General features: G+C 40.7%; 1 protein-coding gene across 1 annotated transcript in view; it reads right to left on the bottom strand.

The window, feature by feature from the left end:
- Positions 1-19106, bottom strand: part of kcnh8 (potassium voltage-gated channel, subfamily H (eag-related), member 8) — a 47307-nt gene that overhangs the window by 17240 nt on the left and 10961 nt on the right. The window contains exons 2-8 of the mRNA XM_040121853.1: positions 16507-16740; positions 13940-14071; positions 11076-11203; positions 9261-9498; positions 8885-9042; positions 4725-4929; positions 1876-2085 (exon numbers count right to left, since the gene is read on the bottom strand). Coding sequence (XP_039977787.1) covers positions 1876-2085; positions 4725-4929; positions 8885-9042; positions 9261-9498; positions 11076-11203; positions 13940-14071; positions 16507-16740 — 1305 coding nt within the window. The remainder of the gene's footprint in view (positions 1-1875; positions 2086-4724; positions 4930-8884; positions 9043-9260; positions 9499-11075; positions 11204-13939; positions 14072-16506; positions 16741-19106) is intronic.

Genomic DNA, 19106 nt, shown 5'->3' with positions numbered 1-19106 from the left:
GAAGGACAGTTAGGGAAAAAAGAGATAATGGAGCATAAGATTGAATTAATAGAATGAAATATATCAGACTAACAATGATTTGTCAAGACAAGTAACCGAAACAAAAAAAGCCTTTTGGATGCTATTACAACGGCAGAGGCTTGGCGCCAGCAGAGTAATATTTTTGTGTATCTCATTGTAAACGTAAAGCGACACAGCCAGGGTTGTTTCATTAACAGTGGAGAGCAGTTCAACATTAATGGGATGACTGGGATTTGCATTCTCTGTCTTTTCATGTCGTCACAACCAAATAGACCTCTCCTAAATCACACATAATCTGGCCGTATACTGTATTATGCATGTAGCCACATTGCCGGGAGATAGATTTAAACAAAAACACAATTTTAACAGGAATAAGCCAAGTTTGTGCTCATTTAACGCTGATTTTTACAACTGCTTGTAGGCTGTATGATGGTCCCACCTTTAGATTGATTAAATCCCTACAAGAATGATAAAAATCTCCGCGGTGGCAACAAATAATAATCATAATCATATTAAATATTTCTGTTCTGTGCATAAATATGATGAAGCATGAATCTTAACGCACGCTGTCAATTTATGTGACCCAGAAAATCCCGTCAACCAGCAAATATTATATTTACATTAGTGTCCTGCAACTCTGCACCTCCCAGAAAGGATCTCTAGTGTCAGAACTAAGAGGGGCTGATTTAATTGGAATGAAGATACCTGCCCTTTATATGTCCACACATCATGTATTCTCCTAATCTCATTCAGTTTTCAGCTGTGCCGGAGGTGTGTCACGCACCTCGGGACGTGAAAGCACCGCACACAGACTACATGTCTAGTGTGACTGTTGTGGCACTGACTACTGTTTCTGACATGTGCCATTGATGAAAAAAGGCATTGAGAGACTGAAGACAGCATTGAAAACTGTTTTAAAAAGTTTATCTAGATCAAATTTTTCTTCTTTATACTCTGCGGCAGCTGTGGCTCAGCAGGTGGAGCAGGTCGTCCACTAACGATCCCTGGCTCCTCCGGGTCGAAGTGTCCTTGGGCAAGCTACTGAGCCCCAATATTGCCTCCGATGTATCATCAGTGTGTGTGAGTGTGTGTGTGTATGTATAGAAAAGTGCTGTATGAATGTGTGTGTGAATGGGTGAATGTGGCATGAAGTGTAAAGCGCTTTGAGTGTTCAATAACACTACAAAACCACTATATATGTACAGTCCATTTACCATTCTGTATAGCAGGATAAAGGGGGTTTGCTATAATTCATTCTAATAAGGCCATGATCCCATTTCTTCCACAAACTCAAACTGTGACGCATTTATCCTATGGTCTGCCATAAATATGAACAGGTGCTTTGTCTTAGTTTTCATTTTGCGTTAACACACAAGGGACAGTGTGGATGCGTGTAAGTGTGCAAGCATGCGTATGTGTGCCGTGTGTCTGTGCCTGCTACTGCCCCCAGGCAGTCAGGGACATTTAGCCGAACCACAGTGAGGACTGTCCACAGGGAAAACCCTGCCACGGTGACCTCTCTTCATCCCCAAAACACAAACCTAGTGTAACAATCCAGTTTCAACTGGATCAGACCATCCTGCAAAGGACTCTTTAATGTACATTGTACTTGCCGATGCATTATAATGAAACTGAGTGCATATTAATATGTGCATGCTTTCTTTAGCCACAGTTACACTTGTCCTTTATGTACAACAAGTGACCAGCCATGGCAGAAAATTAATATTTTCAGAAGAAGAGGGAGTGCAGGCGAAAACACATATCATGGGTCACTGCAAAGCATGTGGTCCAAAAAAATCAGTTTTTTAGAATATTTTACATACAGGTGATCATTGATGTTTGTGTTCTGTGTACCTCCTATAAGCATCACACAAATAGAGAAGATCTTTTCGGCATCAGTGTTGGCCGACACGTTGCCAAAGCCCACGCTGGTCAGACTGCTGAGGGTGAAGTAGAGTGAAGCGATGTAGACGCTCCGGATGGATGGACCACTGCCGGTCCCATTAACACCTCCTATGGTATAGTACGGCGACTCCAGGCGCTTCCCCAGCTCATGGAGCCACCCTGGATTTAAATGGTGAGGGTGGGGATATTGATGATGAAAGGATGAAAGGACAAATGGATGGTTAGGGCTAGTAAAAAATGCACTTTCATTGTGTTTTCCAAAATAGTAACACTAACTCTATATTTCACTACAACATGGTCATTAAGAGGCAAATTTTTGAAAACAATGTTCAAGAAACCCTGTCCTCAGCAGCATCTCGGGTAAAAGAATGAAGTCTTTTACAAAATTTAGAATATTTACACTTTTCTTCTCATATTCTGAGGGAACTAGATGTTATCACCATAAATGCACTGTGTGATTGCACAGAATTATTATTTAAATATAAAGAGCTGCAATGGTTAATTAAAACTCTGTGCAGTGAAGCATGTTGACGCAGACAAAACCGACAGCAGTAGGCCCTGGAAACTGTGGTAAGCAGCAGTCCCCTCAATGCTATAGCCAGAACAATGGATTTAACTGTAGAAACAGATCAGATGCTTGGGAACCAGAACGGATCACGCAGCTGATCCCAGGAGAGTCTCCTGCAGACACTGATGAATGGTAATTGGATGGAAGCCTCTCATAGCTGCCTGACTTCAACACTCGGTTCAGCATCAGAAACACATAATTGGTATACAACACATTAATCCTGCCTCATGTACTGACCTGTTATTTTATGACACTGAAATGCGGTAATTGGTGAAGAGAAATCTGCATCGTTCTCATGACCCAGTCAATGCTGACCTAGAACCAGTTATGAAGACACCAGGGCAAGGTAACTACAAGCACTGCTGCTCATCAATACTGACCAGAAATCAGCCCAGGGGGGCTCATTATATGAGGGACCTGGAGGCTGAGGGGGAAGCCTGGGGGCTCCATCCTTAATTATGAGAAGAATCATGCCATTCGCTCAGTCAGTTTTACAACACACACAAGCACCCGCATGCACACACACGCACACAACTGATAAACTCAATTTAGCTGCCAAAATACATTCTTTACCAAAACATTAAGAGACCCAGAAAAATATGCAGCAGTGTCTATGGCCTGCAAACACCCACGTAATATGACAGCATTATGAGTCCATAACATAGTTATTGGGAAAGAGCTCTCAATTCAATATTACGTCCTTCAAACCAACCTGCATGTGCTGTCTTCTCAACTGATCTATGAGAACTGTCATATTAGTGCAGTGCTTTAGCACCAAACAATGCATCGATAGTTGTGTAAAGTGCTTCATTATGCTAGATGAATTTGATCCTAGTTGTATGTAGGAGGACCATGAAAAAACACAAGTGAATAGCAAATCCTACTTGTTGAAAAAAACTGCAGCTTTCATGCATCAAGTGTTTCAGAACCACTGTTGAATTGGAAATAAAGAGCAACGAAACTGCAGTGCACCAGAGTATTGACACGTTTACCAAGCTCCACACGTAATGTAATAGTTGACATAAGTCAGAAATGAAATGTGGACACAAAAAGCTAAGAGCAGTCAAAAGAAAAGGAAGATGAGTCTCCTACATAAAATACATGTGGGATTTGTAGATAGATAGATAGATGTAGATAAGATAAAATGAATGATGTAGATAAAATGAAAACACTTCATCTGGCCTCACTGCTCAACTCATAAAAAAACAAAACACACAAACGATTACATTAGCATCAACAGCCCAACTGTCTGTACATATTGTATATTCTCAAATGGCCTCACTTGTGTACCCCACCTAGTCTCCCCCAAACATCCACTGTCCTACCAAAGCATTCTCATATTCTTAATAATTTAAAAGCCCAATCTGTGATTGGTTTTCAGTACCTCCCGTCCCCACCCAGTGTGTAATGATACAATTTCTCACGTTCTATTAGCATCTTGTAACAAAGTGGACAATGACCCACTACAGGCCCATTTCACACGCTACTCAACCGTCACCACAGCAGCAGGGAGCAGCAGCTAGTAGTCACGTGGTAGTTATTTACTTTCACGCTTTTGTTGTATTTCCTTCAGGACTAACGTTTTAATGTCCCACTCCCTCATAGAACACAGCGTGTATGGCTGTTGTAACAGTCACTTTTAAGGTTTGATTTTTCTTATTCATTTTACTATGAAGAGAACTCGTCACTGATTTTCCTTCTCATTTTTTATCCCACCAACTAAATCCCTGTTCAAACTTGGTTAATTTTACAGAGGTAGGCCTTGTAGTTGCATTAATTGTCAAAATTTGGCAGGATAATAAATTCAAGTTTCTTTTGGGACACTCAGAGGTAAAATGATAATATCAAAGAGTTTTATTTACTATATCGGAATCGCCACAGTGTTATTACCTGTAATGTACACAAAGACATAATATCATATTCTATATCAAAGCAATAAGCAGTAAAGTTAGGGAAATCACATAATGCCACAAGAATACTAAAGGGGTGTGAAAATACGCACATACACTTATCATATCATATTACATTCCCCAGTAACACTAATCCCAGCTGCAACAGCGCCTGAAGACCTCCTGAATTTGGTACAGTGCCCAGTAGCCCACCCAGTGAGCTGAAAGTAATGATATGGAACTCACTACCTCCACTTAGTTTTAAAGCAACAACAGAAAGGGAGTTGGGAGGTCTTTTTGGATTTAAGGGCACTACTTGGCACCATTTCCCCAGTGCTCACCGATCTCCCAGTTGTAGGTGTTGGACTCCATCTCCATCTTGCCGATGACATACCAGATGCAGGCCATCCAGTGGGCCAGCAGGGCGAACATAGACATCAGCAGGGTGAGGACCACCGTGCTGTGCTGCGAGTAGCGGTCCATCTTCTGGAGCAGCCGCAGCAAACGGAGCAGACGTACCGTTTTTAACAGGTGGACCACAGACACCTGGGGATAAAGGGCAAGGCCCCAAGGTGAGTTTATTTTTCATGATGCAGATGCAGACATTTTTGTTATAAAGGGCATTTCCTAAACACGGTTACCATGTGATAAACCTACATGGGAATTGTCTCCATGTACTACAGAAACACACACACCCTTGTCATCACTATATATCAGCACCACACCATCATCACCTCTCTCCACAGATACAGCTCCTGAAGGCAACACGTGCTTCATCCCTTTTCTAAGCGGTGATCAGGTACCACAACTTCATAACCCCCTTTTCATTTCTTGTGTTTTTTTTGTGTTCTGATGGGGGCAGAGTCAGACGGACAGACACAGAGTGATACAGCAACCATGAAACTGAAGAGCAGAATGCAATCGTCTCCCTTTAATAAACCAACTTAATAACCACACACATTCTAATGCACAGCACTGCTTGAAGTGACAAAAAGCTCTTAACCATGCTTCTCTTACATTAGAGGCTTCGCAAATGCTCTCATATTCTATTATTAGAACGTGACAAATGCTTGTAAACACATCAACAAAATTATATATATGAATATTTCCTGATGAAAGATCCATGAATATAAAACTACTAATCAGAGCAATCAGCAATCTTCTCCAGCTTTCTTTATTTTCTGTCTTTTCTCACTCTTTGCTCTTTCACTCCATCAGTCCTTCCCAAATTAAACTACTTTTGCAACAAGGCTTCTGCCTCCCTCTTCTGACTTACGCGCACAGTGTGAGGCTCCTTTCACACCGTTCACACACTCATGTGCTGTAGCTGTGATGTGAATGTCATCCATTGTGCTCCTGTTCCTCAGGCAATCTCCAGCAACAGTCTATTATTTGGGACTTGCCATGTATCCCCACTGGAGATATATACACACGCACACTACCATATACCATTTAGAAAGATGTAGGACAAGGAGGATATTTGTAACCTTTCTTTTTGGATGTATGTTGTTCTGTGCATTTGTGTATTGTGTGTGTATGTGTGTGTGTGTGTGTGTGTGTGTGTGTGTGTGTGGGGGGGGGGCTGACAAAGTGGGACAGAAATTCCATAGAAATGTTATATATATTGTAATACCAAATAAGTAGAAGGAGAGAGATGGAGGATGTGGGACATAAGCAGCAAAGGAAAGATGATAAAAGAGGAGAGAGAAAATGTGAAAGTGTGTGTGTGTGTGTGTGTGTGTGTGTGTGTGTGTGTGTGTGTGTGTGTGTGTGTGTGTGTGTGTGTGTGTGTGTGTGTGTGTGTGTGTGTATGTAAGAGAAAAACAATTTCAAGATCAGGGTGTTATTCCAAGTTACAGTAAGAACAGGAGATGTGTGGACAGTCCTTATCAGAGCTGCTCCTGCATGTGCTTCCAGTATGTTTTATCGTAGTTTTTCCACACTCTTGCTGTGAGAAATAGAGAACCGGTGTAGCACAAGGGGTAATGAAGCCTCCTACCGAGCCCTGGGGAAAAGCTCTATCTCCACTCCATCATCTATCACCACCCCACATCCCACCTATGGAGAGAGCAGGCTGCAGCACATCCCATTCTCCTCCAGCAGCATGAGCAGTAAGCAATATAATATACTCAATAATGCATACACGTCTCCTGCCACTTTCTCCTTTAACTTTTCCCTCTTCCACTTCCATCTCATCCCTGCCATTTGCATTTTCATTGCCTCTGCTCATCAGGTGTGAAATTTACATTCATTAGCCTGAATGCTTACTTTCCTTCTGCTTTTAAAGGCAGTATTTGTGCACATGAGACTATAACTTTACAGAAGTGTTCATTAGTTCTCCCCCTGTGGCCACGCCTTTAGCCCTACAAGCCAATCAAAACAGGCTGACTGGCCCCATTCATTTTTATTTATTTTATTGATGCAGCAGTATTGGGCCAACAACCAGGAATAACGCTGTTCTCCAATATTCTCTAGGCCTCAAGGCCCGAGAAACATAGTAGCCCAGGAGTTTTAATAATAACTGTAGCAGCAAAGTATTAATAACAATTTGCTGTCATTAGCTCTGGTGTAAAGATGCTATCACCAACAGTGACTTGTGTTCGTGTCATCATCTTACTAATGAGAAAGATAACTTTTGATATTAACTTTTTCAAAATATGAATGATGGATGGTCAGTCAGTTCAGTTTAGCACATTTCACATTTTATTAGCAAACAAGAGGTGCAGTGATACACAGTGACAATGTCAGTAGTTTTTCAGCACCCTTTTTTTGTTTTTCAGTGGAATTGTCCCTGAAAAACTACTTAAGCACCATAAACAAAACACAATTAATGTAAAGTGTTAAAGTTAAATTTTTGTTGAGATGATCCTTTCACCCATTTTTGCGGGACTTTTCTAAATGTACAGCAGTTCATAAAAGGAGGAATAAACCTGAAAACAGGTGATAGTCAAGTATAGAGGGGATGATCGTGAGAAATAGGAAAATATAAAGGAAATAAAGCACATAAAAGTATTGCACGAACTATAAAAGAAAAGGAATAAAGTACAACAGTAACAAGAAAAATTGAAAAGAAAAGAAGAGTCAAGTTCAAATATAGACACTTGACAGACTATCAAACAAGCCAAAAAAGCCGAAACAACAGAGACATACGACAAAAGCAAAGAAAGGAGAACACCAGGGAGGGGCACTGCTGAGGCCCTGTGGCTCATTTTGTTAAAAGTCCTCAAAGGAGACATCAGTCTGAATGCTCCATCCTTAGAGGGGACATCACACAGAATGCTCAGCAATTACCGGCCATTCCTGCTCTCCCTGTTGGCAGCAGGGGAACTTGTGGCCCAGTAGCCCTACACCCAAATCCCGACCTACTAATAGCGTGTGGTATTTCCATTAATAGAGTCTGGAACCAAACAGACTTCGCCTGGAGCTGCCTGCTGCTGCACCCATCCCTCTGCCACCCCTCCCCTTCACAGTATAAAACACCACCTTTTGTGCTCACACAGCTTTCTTTACAAAAGCTCCTCCTTTTAATTTTGCTTTTTTAATTATTATTATAACACTTTACCTGCATCCCTTCTTTGTTTACCCTTCATTTTTCTTTCGCAGTCCTCTTAAAATGGGCCCAACTATGCATCCATCCCATACTGTAAACTGTGCTTTTGATTCAAATAAAAGTGGCTGAGTGCAGCATAAAGAACAGTCAAAGCATCTTGTTCCCTAAATTAGAAGCCAGAAAGCAAAAACTTCCATATGCAACCATATCAAAACCCCCCTATAGTGTAGTGCTTCCAGTGGGTGATATCATTCAGACAGAGACAAGACAGGACGGTCTACCTAATTGCTCCAGATCTCTTTTTCCTCCTCCACTCAACTATTCTTAAGGGGGCAATGTATTTGACTCAAGCAGAACAGAAAAAAGGTTTAATGATACAGGTTTGATTGTTTTCTCAGCACTTGTACAGTATGTAGAATCAATACACAGAATCAAAGAGGCACTGGAGCATCGCTGGAAACAATCCGTGGGATCTATTCTTATGAAAAGTCAAATGTGCTGGAGGTGCTGCACTTTCACAATGCACCACTGTGGTGACAGGATTACACACTGGGCTTCCGCTACTGGATAATCAATAGTATACAATAGTATTCAAAGTCATGTTCTATTAGTTTGTACCTATAGTTTCTTTTTTTTTAATTCTTTTTTTCTTCCTTCCATGTCTCTTTTTATTTTCTTCATCTTCATTTTCTGTTTTTTTTTTTTAAACTTTTCTCATAATTATCATATTTTAGTATTAGATTTAAAAAAAATTTTTGTTTGGACCTAACATTTCTATTTGATCATTAAAAGTTACATTCTATATTAAAGATTTCTTGGCAGTCAATAGCATGAGTGACAAACCCCCCCCCCCAACCAACAATTTACAATGTGAATGTACAGTAGATCATTGATCATGTTCTATATTAAACCTCGGGGGACAAGTTAAGAAACAAGCCAATGGCTACTCACCACGCTGACTTTGAAGGCATAGAGCAGATCAAAGGGCAATGCAGCCACCAGGTCGATGATAAACCATGTGGTCAGGTAGTGGATGCAGATCTGTCGAGCATCAAAGATCACTTGGCCCGACTTGCTGACATAAGTGGTGCGAAAATTGAAAACAATATCTGACAGGAAAATAGAAAGACAAACAAAAACAGAGTTGGAAGTTTGGTCGTTCCACATGCTGGTTTTATGTCTCAAGAATTCACTTTACATGTACATAAAATTTGACTTAATTTAGATCAATTAGTAGAGATTTAGTTTCACTTTTATATTTTCTTTGCTATTGATCAGTGTCACAGAAATCCTAATTGCATCCGCTTCCACCTACTATACAACAAACCTATGATGAAGAGTATCTCCACTGCGATGTCACTGACAGTCGTGCTGCGGGTCAGGTCATCATCATCACCGATGAAACAAACGTTGTAGGGCACCGTCACAGCAACGTAGAATGTGGCAAGCAGAATCAACCAATCCCAACCGGCCTTGAATGTGCTGTAGTGCAGTAAGATGAATTTGGACTTCTTGGCATCTGCTACCTTGTACTCTGGTAGAGCCGGTGGATCCCCAAACACATTCTGGACAAGACAGGATAAGAGAACAGATGTGATAAGAGTAGCAAAAACCTGTTACATCCACTTAGGCCTACTTTGTTTTGACAGTCCAATCACCCATGCTGTATGCGCAGTGAAGAAATTCTACATTGATGCACCCAAGGCTAAACCAAGATGAGGCCAGTACATGAAAGTTTCTTTATATAAGGCAATCCTGGTCCAATGTCAGATAAAATCCCAGGTAATACACTGTTATCATCCAGGAAAAACTGCTCTGTAACTTTCAAAGTGATAGCTTAACAATCGCTGAACATTTTCTGTGATGACTTGGTTGCTTAAACTTGTAGTTGAGTTGTGTTCAATTGGGGTTATAAGACAGGTAGCAAAATTATGTTTAACAATTTAGCAATTTAACAGAGAACTGGACCATAACTGTCCAGTTCTAATATTCAGTTCTACATTAGGGCTGTAAATAAAAAAAGGAAAAAAAGGTAAATAATGCTGTTCAATCACAGAAAATGTACTAATCAATTGTTAACGTCACTTGCTGACCACAACTCCCGCCATGGCCTTAAAAAGGCTTGGATGTAACTTTAAACTATTGTCTTATTTAGTAGTGGCAGATCTATGAATATGCAAATTGGCCTGGTCTCTATCTACACTCAACCCCCAGCCACTCACCTCCGATGACCCACGTTTCATTGCTTTGCTTGGCCTCACGCCGCAAGTGGACGGGATTGGTTCCTTAGGTATGTGACAAAACCCAGGCTGTCTGAATCCGTTTTTTTTTTGTTTTTGAGACTCATTTGTACAAAGTGGATATACTCAGCCATGGCGCTGACTGCTTATTTCACTCATGATATGTCTTGTATCATATAATAAACAGATGACATGTTAACAAGGTTAAAACCTTGATTTTAATTGCAGCGGTTTTTTAAGAGTGATTATAGGACTTATTACATTTATCAACTGGACAAAAATGAAACTCTAAATTAATGTTTATGTTGCTTTGTGTCTTTTGGATGTGTAAATAGACAACTTGCTGCTATGTGAACTAAATAGGTGATAATGTGCCTATGTTGTGTTTAGAGCCTCTTGCTAATCAGTTAATGCAGGTTTAAGCTTTTGCTTGTCTTAAAACTTAGTACTTAAGGTTAGTGAGAGCCAGGAACATCACAGTAACACTAGCTCACTAACTGGACCCAGTATGTCTTTAAAACATGAAATTTTTTTACATTTGTTCTGTAGCCAAATGTAATCTCTGTTTTTCTTACAGTAGCAAAGATCTTTGACAAAGTAGACTGCTCCTGAGTAAATCAACAAGGGCCAAATTGATGCTATAAATAACTGATGCTCTTGTTCACAGTAATCTGTGATACAGAGCATCAGCTATAGCAACAAAGTGTTTACTGGAGAGTTTTGTTTATTGCAAAGCCCCTCTCCACCTAGAGACAATATTTCTCTTCAGCTCCTTGTCCTTTGATTTTGACTTCTGGGCTTTAATAAGAGGAGTTATAGTCTCACTTCCCATGTTTTACATGTTTTGAAAGCCCGTACATCATGTTACATCCTGCACTGTTGTTTGAAGTGACCGATGATACCTTGTTGAGTTTAATCTTGCCCTTCTCTCTGCTGTGGAGGTGACCAGAGATGTGGTAGAGCACTGTACTGCTCCGCAAACGAGCTGAGCTGAATGGAGAGCCTGTTTTCACCCTGCCGCGCCGTCGCTCTGTAAACATTGCCACAAATACACACACACAATAGTTAGTACACATCCCCCATAATTCTTTACCCCCCAAGGTTAACACCTGATGACTAAATCAGTCATTATGCTTGATGAAATACATAATAATCTGTCCTGATCCCTATTCAGGACAGAATATGCAACAGGAAGAAAGTGTCATTTCTGAGTAAATTACATCATTTCTAAGTAAAATTAAAAAATAAAAAAAAAAGTCATTTTGCTTTTGTAAATGTCAAAAATTTGTTACCTGTGTTGATTCCCGTTATTCATCCATAAACATGGATTGCCGATGTCTTATTGTGTACACACTATCTCCAAAAAGCACTGCAAATTTCAGCTTTGATAAGTCAGTAGTGGGGCAGAGAGGCAGTTAAGTATAGTACGGTAGATTTGTTATGGTGGATTGTCACTGGAGTGGGTTTGTTTGCAGGCATGTTTATGTGTGTGCTTCTTCCAAGTGTATTGTAATAGTAGATGACGTAGATGTGTAGTGCAGGAGAGATGTGTTCAGACCGAGGAGTTGGATAATGGGAGAGGGCACCTTATTGCTCCTGAGTTCTGAGCCCCATTCCCATTGTTGTGAACCCACAGAAAGGGACTAAGGCCACATTGGCTCATGGGTAGATGTCAGCAGTAACAAAGCTGGAGAATAAAAGTGATAACTGATTCTGGGCGTCCTTTGGAAAGTGTGTGCATTCTGTGGTGTGTGTTGTGAGTGTGTGTACGGACCCCAGAAGAGGCAGACAGACAGGGCCCATCCATAACACAGTGCAGCCTTGGGGGACCCGACATGGCAAGAGCACTGAGACAGAGACATGCTTATTTTTAGATCTAATGAATTTCCCTCTGCTTTTATAGCCATTCATGTGAGGGTAGAGGGGGAGTAAAGGTGGGAGGGGGTGTGGGTCATGTATAAGTACGGAGGGTGAGTGCATGTAGGGCAGATATGCGACTACTGTAAAAGTAGTTGGAATAGACGAGAAATAGAGGTAATGTGGAGAGAGAACGGAGGAAAGGATACAAGAAAGCTAGAAACAAGTGAGATTACGCCATGGGCGAAAATTCATGACCGAAGAAGAAAAAATAGAGAGTGTGAGGAGAGGAGACAGGGGGTGGAGAGAAGAGACTGTTGACGCCAGAGACTGGGTTTCCCTCTTTTGCACACATTGTCCAATCAGTGTGTAGGTGAGAGAGCTAACTGGATCACATCCCAAGTGTCTGTCTGTCCTTGAAAGGCTTCCTCAGCAGGGATGGAAATACCCCCCTGATGTCAGTGTCTGTGTATCTCCTGGTTAATATTTCTCTTTTTAAACACTTTTATGGGTTTTATTTTTGCCACTGATCATTGTTAAAATTCTTTTATATTCACTTTGTAACTTTGGTGTTAAACAAACAAAGTTTACTTATGCACTTGCTAACTATTCTGTACTGGTTTTAAACACGCAAAAACAAGCACACCCCTTCTATATCATGCAGCGAGAACAGCACCAAAAATGCAAATGTTCTGGGAGACTAACCAGGCATATTCTTGTTTAAAAAAGTTTGTCTTCCCCAGAGCCCTTAAAGTGAGCCGTTTGTCTCTGTCTAACGGCATGCTGCATCAGCCTCTTTCTTTTTCTATGAAAAGCATTTCATCATATGGGCAAAAATAACTTTGCTTTCTGCTTCCAGTTCTCCCTTACGTACAGTAATGAGAGTAATTAGGCAAATCAGGAGAAGGCAGGCCTGAGATTAGAAAAGTCAGTTTGCTGACTTCACAGACACACACAGTGACCTTCTCTCCTGCTTTGTAGGTTGCTTATGGCTTTAGCTTAGATGTTGCCCTTAAGGTTATCCTTTGAGGAAATTGATTCCAAGAACATACTTGCAACGTCGTTTCCTTTAGTTATTAATTGTATTTACAATCATGAATATCATTAAAATACTGGAAGGGCAGGTGAAATTCTGCCAAAACTATTGAGATCATTGTTGCACTGGAGTCATCAAAGTGTTTTTGTTGTATAAACCTAACTCCCGGTCTACATGTTCTGTACTTTGCAGTCCACCATCAACCCCGACCACCTACCTGCGATGTGTGTGTGATATAAAAACGTAGCACTTCCTCTCCTGGAAAAAAGGTTGGCCCTGAACATATCCCAGGCAGAAATGATGTTTTTCTTAAAAGGATTGGCTTTAAAAGAACTACAAACCTATGATACTGAGCCCAGATATTGGCTTCCTACTGAACTAAGGTGTCAATATAAGTTAAAGGAAGAATGAAGTGATGGTATAGTGATCTCACCACCCTTTTGTTGGAGAAAACAAACTTACATTCACCTTCAACACAATCATACCGATTTTGTCTTATAATGTAAGTTGAGGATTTGTTTTGCCCACAAAAGCAAGTATCATGTTATTAACAATTTGGTGTGATGGATAAATGACAAATGCTTTCTGTTCTGTCCAATTAGCCGCACCCTTAAGGTTACCAAAATTCACATGATAAGTGAATAGTAAACATTAACAACACACCTACTAAGGATGTCCGATACTTAGTTACCAAGTTGATGCCAAAATTCTGAAACCTTCTTTTTCTACAATACCATAGATACTGAGGGTACCGCAGATTTTGTAGGTACTGGAGATATAATGATACTGGAGATGCGCTGTGGTATCGAATTTGGTCCAAAGAATCGAGGAATTTTAGTGGCATCCCCAACACCCTCACATACACATACTGACCTTCCTTCTTGTCCTCTTGGATGGCTTTAGCTTTGGTGTCGGTGATGTCCTTAAATGAAGCCAGAAAGAGCACCACGTCTCCCTTCTCGTTCTTAATTGGCACAATGTCCAGCAGGCACCAGAACAGCACAGCTGAAAGGGAAAAACATTATTTGATTATACTCAGAATGGATTCATAATGTGTGCATTTATACCAGCATGTATTAGTGTGCATGGAGCAACAGAAAGACAGATTCCCAGACTTATTAGTGAGCCTATCTACAGCTAGAAGTCCCTCAGGAGAAGCAGAGCCTTTAAATGGACCAAGTCCCTGTTCCCTGAGCACAACAAGGAATGAACCCATCTCTGAAGTCCCATCTCCTGCTACATAGATTGCTTTTCAGAGGAACTGCAGGTCAACATCTGTGAGCCTGTGTGTTTCTGCACCAGCAATAGTGTGCTTATGTTCAGATTTGGATGATCAAAAAGGGGACACTGGTTCTTTGCTGGCTTAGAAATTTCCCGGATATCAATTATATCATTCTGTGCATCGGTGAACTTCAAAATGACATATTTTCCATTTGAAGTTACTTGTTTTGTAGTACATAAATTTATTTGAGATGAACGTCTTCACAGCAGAGGTTATGCTCTACCTATCATTCTTGTCTATTCAGTCAGCAAAAATGAATTGCTGATTGAGAGGGATTTCCCATGGAGTTCCCTCCCATCACTCCCACTCAGAAAGCGCGACCCTGATTGTGAACACGCAGCTTTCTCTATTCTCAGGCATACAGGCGGAGGACGAACCAAACCAATCAGCTATGTTTACTTTCAGGACTCTGCTGCGACAGACAGAAAGAGAGGAATGAGACAACGTAAAAAGGCTGAGGCAGGGAAAGCAGGAGAAGGATAAGCATGAGGGACAGACAATTGTGTTTGTTGGCACAAACAGCACTTTGTTGAAATGGTAAAAGAGGTGGGAGAAAAGATAATGGTATTGCCACGAGAGAGACAGAGGGAAATGAGAGGTAACAAAAGGAAAGTGATAGAGAACAGAAGGGAAAAGGAGAAGGGGGAGTGTGACAGAGAAAATGACAAAGCGAGAGACAGAGTGGCATAAACAGTCACATCTGTGATGGTATTAGACAAGCTGTGTCTATGCAAACTGCACTGAGAATCCTGCTAAATCTGCTTTATAAATCAATCAAAGAAAAAGTGTAGGAATGTGGTACAACACCTCACACATGCACATACCATCATACCTGTATTCATCATTTTAGAAGAGCATTGAGCAAAATGGCAACAAGGGCGAATGTTACAGACACGGATGTAAAACTGTGCAAAAACAACTCTTAAATTGACAGATGAAAATGATGTCAGGTACATCAATCACCAACAACTGATTAGGGAAAAACAAAACAAAATAACCCCCTTTCCAAGATCAGGTATCAACATAACTCTCAGTTTCTTAGCTGGCATTGGATGAGAATTCTTTAAAATGCTCAGAAAAATGGAAATTTTAATATTTCTATCTCCATGACAACTAGGAAAACTCCATCTGCTGAGGAAGATTATGTAATAAAATCAAAAGCTCCAGAACAGCAACTAAATGGACCTTGCAGTGAGAGTGTTTTATCAACATGTCTCCAAGCTCAAGAATGAACGTTTAATCTAACCCTTTACACCTGGGTAGTCTGCACAATTACGACAGTATGCAGAACTGATGTAACAAGTAACTCATTTCTTCTCCTGTTTTATGATGGGGCAGCTGCAGAGAAATTCACACCAAACACAAATGTTGCCAGACTTATTTAAAATAAGTTTGTCTCCTTTTTTATAGATTTTTTGTAGATTCACACAACTGAATCTGCTGCAAGACACAAGAAAAACAAGAAACATGAAAGTAAGAAAACATGCGAGGGCACATGACACCATCCCACATCACAGCAAGCATGTTTCCACAGATGCCTAGATGTGCTCATTATTTTCGTCTCAATTTTCTTCACTGACCAGCTGGATAATCAGCGAGGCACACACCAAAACACAAAGCTAGCTACTGGGCTCAGTGTAGTTGAAGGAATCAGGGTTAAGGAGTCACCAGCTTACAGCTATGAAAGTTTAATGTGTATCAGCATTAAATAATAACTGGGGAACTTTTGTGACTGATTGCTTTGTTTAATCACCTTTTAATGAGAATGGACCAATAAAAAAAGTTATCCATCCATTCCTCCAATCATCCTTTCATCTATCCATGGTTCCATCTATGCCTACTTAAATGAAGCCTCTTCTGAAATAGCTACTGAAAATTGCCATCCATTTACGGAAGTATACAGGAAAAGTCTGACATGGTAATCGCTCTGTCTGTGCACTCCCTAATGGCTTTCTGTGCTTGTCTACTTGCCTTGGCTCCAACACTTAATTGGCAAATGTAGAGGAAGGCAAAGAGTCCTTGTCTTATGGTAACATGACTGGGCATGAGCACAAAAGAGCCGCAAAATTGAATGATAAACAAAGGCAACAAAGATGACAACTACTGAACAAACAACAAAACACATTTCTGTCTGTCCCACCAACTTTCCAAGTGTCACCTGTCTTTTTGTAGAACATGATCTCGTCCTTAAACTCCTTGCGCTCCTCCAAGGCGTCGTCGATGCTGAGGATGATGCTTTCGCTGGTCTCAGGCCCATAAAGGAATTTGCAGGCACAGCTCTTCTGCATGACCTCTGCCCGGGAAAATCCTGTGAGCTCACAGAAGCCATCAGAGCAGTAGACGATGGGGAAGCCTTTCGACACCTGAGCATTGGCCAGGATGAAGTTGCTGTCTGCAGGAGAGAGAGGAGGAAGAGGCAAGGTGAGCAGAAGGACATGGAGCTAAAGTGATGACATTATTCTTGAGGTTGTGAGGGCGTTGGCGTTGTGGTAGGATTGTACTACTTTTCCTGCTTACCCAGACTTAGACAAACTAATGGATGTCTTTTTGATATTTCTCTATATTTCTCTATAAGCTAAAGAAATAAGGAGCAGCGAGTTTAGTCTATCTTAGCTCAATCTCCAGCTCCTCTCACAAGAAAGGACATACGCTGTTAACTGTCAGCATCCCCATAGGCTGTTTCACATATCCTTATTGAATGCAGTAACATAAAAAATAACATCCAGTATGATTTTTCTGACTCTAGGCTAAAAGGAAAAACAGTAAAGCTCCCCACAGACCAAACTATAGTTTTAAACTATTCATCATTTTGCTCCTTCAAGAATCCCCGGAGGTCCCAAAACCAATCCCTTAACAGCCACACATCGGTAGCACTGCAAAGTATAAATATCATGGATTAGCACTGGTAATATAAATTAACGTAACCAACATTAAACTTCAATTGACTAAGAATGAAACCTGCTTTAATTGATAACTTTGTTTCGGCCACTTGGAAGCAGTGCAACAAGCTGTAAACTGCACTGACATACTGTATATACCACCTTAGTTGATAGCTAACAGTTGACATTTTCACATCCAGCAGACATGGAGCAACAATTACACTTATTTGGTCTTGTTTCTGGTCTTTGCTTTGTTTTTCATCTCTTCCAAGCTCTGAAAGAAATATCTGGCTCTTTCACTGCTCAATGCTCCACTATGCTCACTAGCCAGTCGCTAAATTTCTCCTGTGTTTGTTACTGCTGAGCAGGTAACATACATTGGTTTTATCAGATCTTTTTGATGAAACCATCTGTCTGCTATGGCTAAAAATAATGAGAGAGGTGAGAGCAAACCGAACCGTAAATTTGCAAAACCAAAAACAGTGAGGTGAAAGACGAGACTGAGGGGAAGAGCAGAAAAAGGTGATAATTTTCTGTGGGTTGGTCAGTATTAGAGACACCTTTCAAATTACACATATTCAGATAAATTTTGTATTGTCAATATTGTTAAGAGCAGCTTTAATGATTTTTTTAAAGCAACGCGGACATAGACATTATTAATTCAGTGCCCAAATTAAATTTAACCAGCTCATCTAGGATGTTGTACCGCCAACACTCTGTTTGTGAGACCACGGCTTTAACCTCTCAGCTCCCGTCGCCCACTTTTGAAACTTCAGATAATAAAAATGGAAACAAATTCAACTGGTCAAGGAGTGCCTCTCTGGTTGTTGTTCGCGCTAGCCACCAAGGCTAAAATGTGACTTCTAACACACAGATACAAAGGCTGATGGGATCCTCAGCTCGGGTAGATGAAGGCCTGTGTGGGCTACAACATGAAGGTCATTTACCTCAATAAATGACTGATTCATCGGCACACTGAAGAGCAGTGGAATCATACTCTTGAAACTCATTCCCTGGTGTCAAGAAACTGACCCTGAATTCATAATACTTTCAGTGAGAGTTGCAGTAAAGAGAGGTTATGTGTTAAGGAGACATTCTAGTAAAGAAAAGAGTGAGAGAGAAAAGCAAGAGTGGATGATCAGTGGGGATTTTGCTCGAGTGATGACAGTGAAAACAGAATTGCATTAGTGCTGAAGTCTATCACAATTAATTAGCCTATTTGTGTGTACCTCTAAATACCCATTTGAAGTGGACCAGCTGTTTATACCTAAATCCATTTATTATGATACACAAGCACACACACCCATCCACACAAACAAACGCCCACAGTGTCAGTGTAGTGCAGGATGATGCTGAGCTGTGCTGATAGACAGCCAATGTTTACAGTGCAATGCCCATTACACAAAACAGTGGACTACTGTGGTTTGTCAGATTCAATAATATATGCGTGTGCGGATGTAGGTGTGTGTATTTGTGTGTGCACTGCTGTTTATTCGATAAGCAGTCAAACCTGTTCAAACTAGCAAGTCTCAAACCGCGCACACACATATTTAAAGGTACACGATACATTAGCAAATCACACCCAATAATCATACCCCCATTATTACAATCACAGGAAATAACTCACACACATTAAGACACATGCTCATACACAAATACAAAGAACAATGTGAGCTTGTTTATAATATAATTGTTGGAGACATCCTGCAAAGCAACTTGTTTTAATTACATTTCATTATAAAAATCAATTTTCTGCATCAATAATTCCTTTTTCCAGCAACCGAGATGTTTAATTGTTTTATGTTGTATGTCAGGCTTTGTTGAGGGAAACCACCTCAGATTTGAACTGGGAATACAATGGCGGGGAACAAAACCCTTG

This window comes from Xiphias gladius, chromosome 24, assembly GCF_016859285.1.
Source record: "Xiphias gladius isolate SHS-SW01 ecotype Sanya breed wild chromosome 24, ASM1685928v1, whole genome shotgun sequence".
Taxonomy (NCBI): domain Eukaryota; kingdom Metazoa; phylum Chordata; class Actinopteri; order Istiophoriformes; family Xiphiidae; genus Xiphias; species Xiphias gladius.
Note: the sequence above shows the minus strand (reverse complement) of the source record. Positions and strands in the feature narration are given on the sequence as shown.